Below are 11,276 nucleotides of genomic sequence, written 5' to 3'. Positions count from 1 at the left end.
AGGAGGCAATCCTGACACGTGCTACCACCTGGATGGACCCCAAGGACCCGGCGCCGAGGGATATAAGCCAGAAGCACAAGGACACGCACTGGAGGGTCCCACTTGAGCGAGTTCCCCAGAGCAGTCAGCTTCGGGGTGACAGAGAGCAGACAGTGGGCGCCGGGGCTGCGGGCAGAGCGGCAGTTTGAGAAGACGACCGAGTCCGGGGACGGACGGCGGTATGAATGTGCTTCGTGACACAGGACCGCACACTTATGCACGGTTAAGATGGCAAACCTTACGTTATGTATATTTTACCACAATTTAAAACTGTTTACGTGTTTTGTGATTTTTTTTTTTTTTTTAAAGAGAGAGTCCGGGTGCCGGGGCATTCTGAGGCCAGGACTGTGTGTCCAGGTGGGTGGGAAAGGGCTGTGCAGACAGAGGGAATGAAAATATGAAAATACCCTTCCACGTGGACAGACGAGAGGGGCCCAGAACACAGTGGCCGGCACACGGCAGGTCTTCAGTTACCGCTGGTGGACCGAGGTGGGACAAGATGCAGTAGAACAAGTCAAAAATCCTGGAGGGAAATGTCTTTAGCGTGACTCCAAACGACCAAAACCACAGCGAGTTCTTAAAGAAAGGCCTTGAAAAGCCTGTTCGGGTGTTGACCCAACACTGTATCTGGGGACATATCCTGGCACGGGAGAAGCTGGGTGTTGCTGGAAGGACAGAGCACATCCGTGACCCCGGGCACTTGTCATTCTTACCCGTGGACAATGACAGAGTAAATGCAGACAGAATTCCAGTGACGACCCAGCAGGACCAGGAACTCACCCCTCAGGACAGCGGAGAAATGGCCCACCCTTGGCCCCAGAGCATGCTTCTCACGGAGGACAGAGCACTACATGCTGCTAAGGGCAACCATCAGGACGAGTGACAGCTGCCCCCTGCACCCCTCCGCCAAGAAGGACACTTACCACCCGGCAGAAATGCCACGCACACACACGCCTGGGAAAGCCTTTTTCTCCAACGTCAACCGCATCCCACCGCCATGCGAAAACCATGTCCCGGAGAGGAACTCCAGGGAACACACATGTCCTCTGAGACTTTCTCCAGCCCCAGAGACTCCACGATGTCCTCAATGGAAGACCAAAGAATGCAAGTGACGGCGAGGCCACGTTAACTCACCAGTCTGTGCCTGAGCTGCACCGTGACGAGCGGCGAGCCTGACAGGTTCTGGGACAGCATGGGCGGCGGGGACACCTCCAGAGAAATCAGGTAGCTGGCTGCGAACAGCGTGTGCCTTTTGTAATTTGCTGCCTCCACAATCCTTGGAAATAAATGAGAAATTGTTACAAAAGGGGAAAAGGGGAAGGGCACGCAGCCAGAACACCTGCGTTGAGAACTTAACGTTAAGGCTGAAATTTTCCATACTGAAATCTTCGTGGGATGGAAGATTGATTGGTCTCGTTCGGTCCCCGCTGCTCTCTAGGGCTGGAAGCCACTGTGTGACCTTGGGTAAGTGACTTACCCTGTCTGAACTTCAACCTCCCTGCTTACAAAACGGTGCAAGAGATGATAGCGCAGTGAGTGCCTATGGTTCCCCTGTCTGATGGGGGTTCGTTCTCCGGAGAAAGGCCCTCAGTTGCCTCCAGTCAGCCGCCTCCCTCCCACCTCCAGACCACGTGCTCTGCTGTTGACTCCATCCTCGGCTCAGGAGTGAGCCCTGCTGCCCAGGCCTGAACCACTCAGTCCACCGCCTCCCTCAGGCCACAGGGACTGTTCAGAGGTGAGTGCATGATCCAGGAAATCCAAGGAGATGCAACAAGATTCAGAGGGAAAATGTCGGGTCAGCGACCCTCGCTTCTCTCTACTTGTCCGCCCAGGACGAGGCCGCCCTGGCAGTGGCTTAAATGCACGAGTTCAGAGATGAAGTGGGAAGGAGCGCCCCCCCTCCCCCGCCCCACCCAAGGAAGAGAAGAGCCAGAGCTGAGTGACGTCAACTGGATGCTGGATCACGCATCTCCTGAAGCCAATCAACCTGCGTGCCTTCAGCTTACATGATCTGAGTACCCTCCTACTTGAGACAAGCCTGCTGGAGGAGCCTGCTCCCTGCCTGTGTTTGCACCCACACGGCTGTCTTCATAACACCTACCCACGTCTTGGGGCGCTGTGTGTGCAATGCTCTTCTTCCCTCAACTACTTTTACCTACTAACGAACTTCAAGCCTACAGATGATTTGCTAGAAAGAGGACCGTGAACACTTTCTCTCCACCTAGATGACATCCCCTACCATTCTCTTACGTCTGCCTCACCTGGCAGGCCCACACACACACTCTTCTTCCTACGGAACCACGAGGAAGCACGCCAGGACACTCCTCCCCCGCCACAATTTAGAAAGGACCTTCCAAACCTGAAGACAGACCCCAGCATACCACGGCCCAGTCATTACCCTCGGAAACTTGACACCGCCTCCGTGGTCCCCACCTTGTGCCTCAGAGCTCTGTGTGGTCCCGACGAGGCCAGTGCCTCTGCTCAGGAGCACATCCCCGCAGGTCCCTGAGTTCTGGAACAGTCCCCACGGCTCTCTCTCCTTCCCGCCACAGACATACAGCAGCGCCAGCCACAGTTTGCAAAACGGCCCCTACTGTAGATGGGCTGCGTCCCCAGGAGGAGCTCTGGGCCGAGCACCTGGGGCAGGACCACTCCATGGGCCACGTTCACTCCTTCCCATCGTGTCACCTCAGGGGACACAGAGTATCACATCCATTGTTGATGACGTCGAAAGTGACCTGCTGGCTGAAGTGGTGCAGGCCAGCTGTCTCTATTCCCAGGTGCCCTGCTCACTGTGTAAATTTAACAATAACTCTGTCTGGGTGCCTGGGTGGCTCAGTCGTTAAGCATCTGCCTTCGGCTCAGGTCATGGTCCCAGAGTCCTGGGATCGAGACCTCGAGCCCCACATCCAGCTCCCTGCTCAGCAGGGAGCCTGCTTCTCCCTCTTCCACTCTTCCTGCTTGTGTTCCCTCTCTCGCTGTCTCTCTCTGTCAAATAAAAATCTTAAAAAAATAATAATAATGACTGTTCTCCAAATACCGCTCACCCAGTGGTGTCTACACCCACTGATGACTTTTGCCCTGATCAGTAACTACACTTAGGGCTCCAAGATGGTGTCTTTCCAATGTTGTCTTTCCTTCTGCATTGATTGGTTGTCACTACTCTACAGAGAACAAGAGTGGACACTTATCAACCGCCAAACCCTCCGGGAACTTCTCCATTGGAAGCACGTGTGTCTGTCAATAAGACATGGAAGCCGAGACCCAAGTCACGGCTCTGCCTCTGCTGGCTGGCAGCCTGGAAGTCCCATCCGCTCTCCGTGCCCGGGGCTCCATCTGCGGTGGGGTCGTGGGAGCGGGTGACTCTAGACTCCCTGCCCAGCTTGGATTCCTGGCCCCACTCGAAGGAAAAGCCTGTCCCGGCTGCTAGCCCGGCACAGCTCACAGTAAGAGCCGAGCAGTCCTCATCGTGACTAGGCAGGTGAGACCATCTGCACGCACGTGGCACAGCAGGGACCAGCTAAGTGTCTCCCCGGGACCTGTGGACACTCACACGCTGCTCCCAGCAATGGCTGCCTGGGTCCTCGGGAGTGGCCCGCCCAGGGCTTGGCTGGGAAGATGGGAGACCCTCTCCCAGCCTCACCCCCATCTTCACGCACTAAACTCGTGTGCTGACTCCAACCCACCCCAAAAGGGGATTGAGAGGACACTACAATCCCACAGCACCCTTCATTCTTACAAAAACCATACATGTATGCAGGCCACAGTGCCTGATACTGAAGAGAAGGGACTCCGCTGTGTCGCAAGCAGGATCACCAGAGCGCTTTCTGCTCATTCTACCCATCTACTCCGAACTGCGTGTGGAATGCGACAATCACCTTACAGCCAATATGGCGAGAACATCCAATCATCTTGGGAGACGATACGGGCAAGCACTTACAGGTGATGTTAAGAGCACCAAGCTTTGTTTCAACAGTTAACTCACACTACGCTCACGGCAGCCTCACCCATCGGTACTGTCAACAGCATTATTCTAGAAGGGAGCACACAGCCAACAACCGCCAGGCATTGCCCAGGTTCACACCACCGACAAGGGTGCCATGGGGAGGACAGAGCCAGGCGCCCAGCACCCAATTCTGCACTGCTAACTATGACACTGGTGATCACCTTCTGTCCCACTCTGGTGCCACAGGAGAGAACACGACAAATACAGGGTCTGTGCCTGATGAACTATTTGGATGATTTCTTTTTCAAGGTTAATTTTGACAATAAGACACCTTTGCATTCAGTGCTGCCCTTGGAACTTCACCCAAGCTGAAGATTCCACACAGGAAAGATATGTTCTCATCGTGGCCACAAAATGTCTGTTTGACTTCAGGAAGTCAACTGACATGCATTTGCTGCTGGTGAGGGTGCAAGTGGTCCCCAGGTGTCAATGCTAACAGGGAGAGGGCCGGGAGGGGCCAGGATCTGCCTGTGTGAGTCTCAGACCCCACGTCTTACAGGGACAAGAGGGGCTGACCACGGTTTTCTGGATCACACAGCACGGGATCTGCGGCTCCCGAGAGTCCCCTCTGCGATGTCCTGGGGCAGTGAGGACAGCAGGGAGGTAAGGTTAAGGCCCCAAGATGGAGGAATGTCCCATCTGCCCGGCTTCAAGCACATCCTTGGACTCCCGGAAGCAGGACAAACTCAGCCTTGCCCCCATCCACCGCAGTCGGCGCTGACGGAACGGTGTGTCTGGCAGGGGTGCCAAACACGGGCCTGGGGGGCTGCCTGGTCCTGTGAAGTTCTACAGGCACGCAGCCACTCCCATTCCGTCAGGGGTCATCTGAGGTTGGTTCCAGGCTTTCACGGCAGACTCAGTAGTTGTGACAGAGGCTTTATGGCCCGTAAAGACCAAAATATTTACTATCTGGCCCTTTATGGGAAAGTTTGTCAGCAGCTGGCTAGAGTGACGATTCTACTCGGTCACAGCGAATTGTCCCAAAATGCGGCACACGCGGAGGTCGGTAAACAGCAATCCCACTTCCTCTGTCCTCTCCTAGCTGGAGGCGGAAGGGCGGCCGGGAGGGCGATACCGACCCTGTCCTCCGGGCGCTCGGACCCGGGCCGCAGACAGGCCCAGCCATGCCTGGTAAACACACATCTCAAGCATCCCTCCCACAGGTCAGCTTCAGCCTGACCGCTCGGCGGGAGAGCCGCGGGTAGGTAAGCCGGGCGGAGGAGTCCGCTTCCCCTCGTAATCCTGGATCTGGAAACTATCCCCCGAAGACTTGAGAAGGCATCTGAGGAAAGGCGATGGGACTCCGCTCGGACGAGTCTGAGGAGCTCCGGAAACCACACACACGAGGGGCCGGTCGCCGTCCCTAGTCGTGAGGAAACCGGCCAACGCGTAGGCCTTCCCAGGACCGGCGGCCCCGGGTCCACAGCCAAGTCGGGGCTGTCGTGTCCCCGACCCCACGGTCTCCCCAAAGGCTGGGACATCCGGGCGGGCTGCCTCGGAGACGGGCTGCCCGGTTCCAGGTGTTCGTCCCGCATCCTTTGTCGGGCGGCGGCTCCAACAGCGGCCGCTCCCCGTCACCGAGGGGTCGGCCCACCCGGCCCCAGCGCCGGGGAGGGCACGTGCAGGGCAGGGGAGCGGGGCCCCATGAGAGGAGCGGAGCCTCCGCGGAACCAGCTCCTCCCTGCGTCTAGGTGGGGCTGACCCACCGCCAGGCCGAAAGGGCCCGGTGAAGAGTCTCCGGCAGCAAGAGAACAAGACCGTCCGGCCACCATGACGGGCACATGACCCAAAGGGGCCAATCACAGCTTTCCCTGAATTTCCACAGAACCATGTGAGCAGATCCGGCCAATGACAGAGCAGGATGCTCCGACCACCATGACTGGGGACCCAGGCTGGGCACATGACCCAAACGGGCCAATCACAGCTTTCTCTGAATTTCCACAGAGCCATGTGAACAGATCCGGCCAACGACAGAGCAGGACGCTCTGGCCATTATGATTGGAGGGCGCCAGCATGGATACAGGATCCAAAGGGGCCAATCACAGCCCTCCCTGAGTTTCCACGCACACATTCCGGACGGCGGCTGCTGTCCTGAGACCTGAGGACCCAGAGCCGTGGGGTCCTGAGCCGCCGCAGAACCATGCACCTAGGGAGGGGCCTGCCTGGAAAAGAGCCAGCACAGAGGAAGGCACAGGCAGGAGACAGAGCGACCAGGGCAGGAGGCCTCCCCTGGGCTCCTGGGTCCAGCCGTGCCTGAAGCCTTCCTCATTCCCCTAGCACCCAGCCTCCTGGCGGACCGCCCAAGCCCACTTACCCAACCAGCCCTGACTGATGCAGGGGTGTGCTGTCGTCCCCCGCTTCCACAAGTGACAACCAAGGCTCCGGCCGTGAAGGTACGCGCCCACCACCGCACAGGGAGTACCAGGCAGCTGTGATCACCTGACTACTGGACCGTCAGCCTACAGGCCCAGTGCCGCTGAACCCCCAGCGTCTGAGGTCCCATGTCCCCTTTCTGGATCTAATAGTGATGAGGGAGCCGGAGGCTGGCTGAGGACAAAGCAAAAGCTGGCACCTTGCACCCCCTCTCCATCCGCTCCCCTCAGTGATGTGTGTGGCAGTCCTCAGGTACCCCTGACTGCCAAAACAAATAGTTAACTTGCTGAGATCACAATCCCGCAAGACAAGAGTCTCCCTTGGTTTACCAAAGAAGTTACATTATCAATAGCACAATTTCCAGAGGCAAAATGACTCAGTTCCTCAAGCCTTAATGTCACCCTCCCCTCCATAAACAAAACTGAAGGAGGCTGGGGTAGAAAGAAATGTAAGTGAAGTTAAGTTTCTTCTATACCTAAATCTCACTAACAAAGAAGCTTGATAGCAGGATTATGACATTCCACCAGGAATCTCCCAACCATCTTGATGTTAATGGCTCGCCAAAAGATAACATTGATCAAGCCTCCGGTATCCCTGCACCTTGGAGGCCTCCTTTAACATATGAAAGCTCCGTTGAAACCTCCCTTTCTCTCACCTTCCCCCAACAGCAGGGTACATAACCTGCCATCCCTCACAACCCGGGGCAGCAGCTCTTCCTGCCCACGGGTCCTGTCCCCGTGCTTTAATAAACCACCATTTTGCACCAAAGATGTCTCAAGAATTCTTTCTTGGTCATCGGCTCCGGACCTCAGCCCACCGAACCTCACCCAGGTTCTAGAACTTCATCAATAGCGAAGCCCCAGACATTGACATTGTGTGTCCCTTCTGGTCCTGCATGCCTGTGATGACCCGGAGGCAGGGGTGTTTGAGTGGTCAGCCGCCCACTGCCCTCTCCCTATCTTGGGACCTGGGACACTCACTTGGTCTTGGCTGGCTGGATGTTGTCCAAGTAATCGTGCATCCTGTGGTAGAGAAGGCCCACAATGGTGGTCCAGGCTGCGGAAAAGCAGAGGGTCACAGACACCTGTCAGCCTGCCAGCAGCAGAGCGCCCAGCCAAACCCACTTGCCCAGCAATGCACAGTGCCGACCCTCACACCCAAATCCAGGGGCGGGGGCAGCTCCTGGGGAAGGGGGCGTGGGGGGTTAGAAAGTGAGGGACTCTCAGGGGTGGAATTTTGCATGAGCCTGAGTAGAAACTTTGTGACCCTTCAGCTGTGGATTTAACTGTAGCAATGACTGCCTGATCCTCCCCTGAGCCGACTCCAGACACACAGATGCTGCCGCTCCCGGGGAGACCCTGACTCGCCAGGAACGCTAGAGTTTCTGTGGGCAGAAGGTCCCTGCTCCAGCAGCGGTCACAGCGCCAGCCTCCAGTTTTGCACCGTCTGGGTGAGCGTGTCCTGTTTGCTGTTGGCATATGGAGTCTTTGCAGCCACACGAACACGTGAGTGAGGCAGCAGATGCGGGATTTACAAGTGGCGGTGATCACGAAGGTGTCCTTTGTGCCTTTTGGCTACATCCCATCTCTGCTATGTGACAACTTTGAAAGAGGAATCATTTTTTATGTTGTGTCCCTCCACTATTAGCAGAGGACACTTGAAGGAGGAAGTGGTTAGCTGTCTTCTGGAGTTCCTCAGGGGTATTTGTGGAATAAGTTAAAATTTCAGGAAAATATTGAGCATCCTATCACTCTCACGGTGTGCCAGGCAGAAGGGCTTGGCTCATTCAATTCTCAAAACGATTCTGTGAGTCCAGTACTAATATTGTCCCCATTTTACAGACGAGGAGACTATAACGCACGCAGGATCAGTAACAGCCAGTAAGCAGCTGAACCAGGCTTGGAGCCCAGGATTTCCAGCTGCCAGTCGGTCCTTGTGACCAATATGTTCTGCTGCCACAGGGCAGAGCATGAGGCCGTGGTCCCGCAGAGTATGAAGAATGGAGGGTTTCTAGATCCTGCAGCCGGGTGGCGTGAGATGAGCCAAGATCACATGTGCGGTTGGCAGACCACAGCCTCATCCCCAGACACCCCCCGTTTCTGTAGTTCAGCCTGTGTTGAGGGGGTGTTCCTGTGACATCTCCAGCTACCTTCCACACAGGCAAACAAGAAGGTAGAGGGAGCAGAGGTGGGTCCTTGCGGGGTGGCGAGGGACAACTCTTTGCTAAGGAGGAGACACCGAGATCCTACACTACCCGGGCTGCTCTTTGTCCCCAGTCTCTGGGCAGTGCATGTCCTCTGGCCAGATTGTCAGGAGCAGAGAATCCCAGACTCCCCCGACAGCCCGAGGAACGAGCAGTGGGGGCATTCACTTTTCAAGGGACCAGTGGGGCTGTCCCTGCAGCAAAAATGGCCAGAGCTGCCTGAGCCACCTGAGGGGGATGGAGAACCCCGGGTGGACACCCCTCACCTAGCCTGAGTCCACCCTGGGTGGGGGAGGGGGCACAGCCCCGTCTCTTCATAGTCTGTTTACATGTCACCATGCCGCTCCGGGAGGACACAGGTGTCTTTCACAGTGGACCTGAATCACCTCAAGAGCCTGTCCAAAATGCAGATTCCCAGCCCTCCTCCCCAGTTCCAGTTCACGAGGCTGGGGTGCCCTCGGAATCAGCATTCTGAGTTAGCAGCTCAGGCGCTTGCCAGGACCCCCCGCCCCCACCAGCCCCCGAGAAAGGCTGGCCCGGAGCCGCTCCCGCAGGAACAGGCGAGCAGGCGTGAGGGCCGTGTGTCTGCAGGGTCGCAGCCGCCCGCACATGTGCACAGCCCCGGAGGTCCTGGGGCGGCCTCAGCAGCTGCACTCACCTTGGCTGCGGAACGCCTCGTGGGGAACCTTGATATAGCTCTGCCCCTGGGCTGGGAAGCGGTAGTGGGAGGAATTTATGGTCTCGGGCAGGAGTTTGGCCACAGAAAACTCTGAGAACAAGCCAAAGACAGGAAGCCACAGTCAGTAAGCTCCAAGGCGCAGGAAATTGGGCTGTAAAGGCCCATCTGCTTCTGCTTTTGCTAACAGAATGAGCTCCCCTGGGCAGTGTAATTACCTCTAGACAATGACGACCTGAGAAAATAAGGGTCCAGGCAAGTCATTTCCACCATACGGCTGCCTCATCGAGCTGGCCACACACGGTGGTGGGGGCCTTGTGGCCCGAGGCGACCCCTCCTTCCCTCGGGGCCGCCCGTCAGCTCTCAGGGCTGCTCCTCACCACACTCTGAGGCACCCAGGACACATGGGAGAAAGAAGGTGCCGGAGAAGCTGGCCTTCCAGCCATCGGTCACTATCTCAGCCAACAGTCCCACTAACACTCACCTCCATGGGTCAGTTTAGCCCCTGCCCCAGAGTCTGGCTCTTGTGGGAGAGTATCAGCTATGCAATGCTGCTTTAGATAAAGACTTTTCAAAGGGAGGGGCCGTGAAGTCAGGGGAAGTGGGACTCTGTGCCGATTATCTTGGAAAGCAGATTTAGGCCAAGCCTCCATCTGGCTCTGCGAAACCTGATTCTACAACCTTTTATTCCACAGATGCTCAAAGGAGCTGCTGCTTTTTGACTCCCGTTCCGAGCAGAGACGACTGTCACCCAAGATCCGTCCAGCCCCCGAGTCACCATCAAATGCTCCCGTAGCTTTGTGTCCGCATCCTGGCTGAGGACACGCTCCCTCTGGAGCGTGACTTTGTGTAAGGGCGACACAGTTTACAAAAGCAGAGAGGTGTGTCTGAAACGATGGTGTGTTTGCTGCTACGCGTGTGTGTGCACCTGTGTGTGTGTCTGTGCACACCTGCACGCGTGTGTGCCTTTGCCCGTGTGTTTATGCGCTGTGTGTATAGAGGCGTGTGCTGGTGTGTGGGTACCTGTGCGCGAGCGTGTGCGCACCTGTGGGCGTGTGTGTGTGCACTGTGTGTGCACCTCTGCAGGTGTGTGCGCGCCCCTGTGCAGACGTGTACGTCCCTCCTTGTGCGCGTGTGGGTGAGCGCGGGGCTGGCAGAGCAAACCGCACAGGCCAGCGGGCCTCCGGAGTCCCCTGCCCCGACGCCTGCGCCCGAGGCCGCATCCCACCCCGAGCCGACCAGTACCTGCCATGGAAGAAGAGCCGACAATGGTGACCTGGGGCTGGCTGGCGTCCAGGTTGGAAGAGATGTGGACCATGACGGTGTCGATGGTCTCGATCAAGCCCAGCACCATGGCATTGTCCTGAACACAACGCCACATGAGGGCACTTAGACAACGGAACCTGCACCGCAAGCACCCTGAGGCCCACCGGAGGCCCATCCGCCCAACATGCCGCCGGGCTCCGCACTGGACCCCCCTGCACCCAGCCACAGCGAGAGCCCGCTGCGTCCCTGGAGGTCACGGTGGGCCAGGCCCGTGCTCTCTATGAGCAGATGAGAAGGAGCGGGGGACAGCCCCCAGCACTACACTTCTCACGGGCGAGGCCCACCGGTGGAGCTCACAGCACACAGACATCCCCAGTCACCCAGGTCATTGGCCGCAAGGCTTCTATGCTTAGACACAGGTGACAGAGGCCTGGGCCCAGCTGCACTCAGAACTCACCTCTGTAATCTCTGACCGGCCTGCCTTAACCCCTTCTGTTTCAGGAGGAGGGGGCTGATTGTCCCCAAGTCCCCTCCAGGACAAGGACACCAGAAGCTTCATCCCAGCGTCCATGCAGGGGAGGGATGCTTTGGAGCTGTCAGAACCCCAAATCCCGTCTGACCTGCCTGGTGCACCCCTTCCCTCCAAGCGCCCTCTTCACTCATTCTGAGTCCCCAATGCAGACAGGATCCCAATGGATGCTGCCCCAAGAAGG

At 57.3% G+C, this 11,276-nt stretch overlaps 1 protein-coding gene across 1 annotated transcript in view; it reads right to left on the bottom strand.

Annotated features, from left to right (window-relative positions):
• Positions 1-344: 344 nt before the first annotated feature.
• ADGRD1 (adhesion G protein-coupled receptor D1) overlaps positions 345-11,276 on the bottom strand; it is a 51,033-nt gene continuing 40,101 nt past the window's right edge. The window contains exons 10-13 of the mRNA XM_080821575.1: positions 10,543-10,660; positions 9,280-9,390; positions 7,399-7,474; positions 345-1,315 (exon numbers count right to left, since the gene is read on the bottom strand). Of these exons, the coding sequence (XP_080677701.1) occupies positions 1,165-1,315; positions 7,399-7,474; positions 9,280-9,390; positions 10,543-10,660 (456 nt within the window). The 3' untranslated portion in view covers positions 345-1,164. The remainder of the gene's footprint in view (positions 1,316-7,398; positions 7,475-9,279; positions 9,391-10,542; positions 10,661-11,276) is intronic.

The sequence above is a fragment of the Martes martes genome (assembly GCF_963455335.1).
Source record: "Martes martes genome assembly, chromosome: 13".
NCBI lineage: Eukaryota > Metazoa > Chordata > Mammalia > Carnivora > Mustelidae > Martes > Martes martes.
Note: the sequence above shows the minus strand (reverse complement) of the source record. Positions and strands in the feature narration are given on the sequence as shown.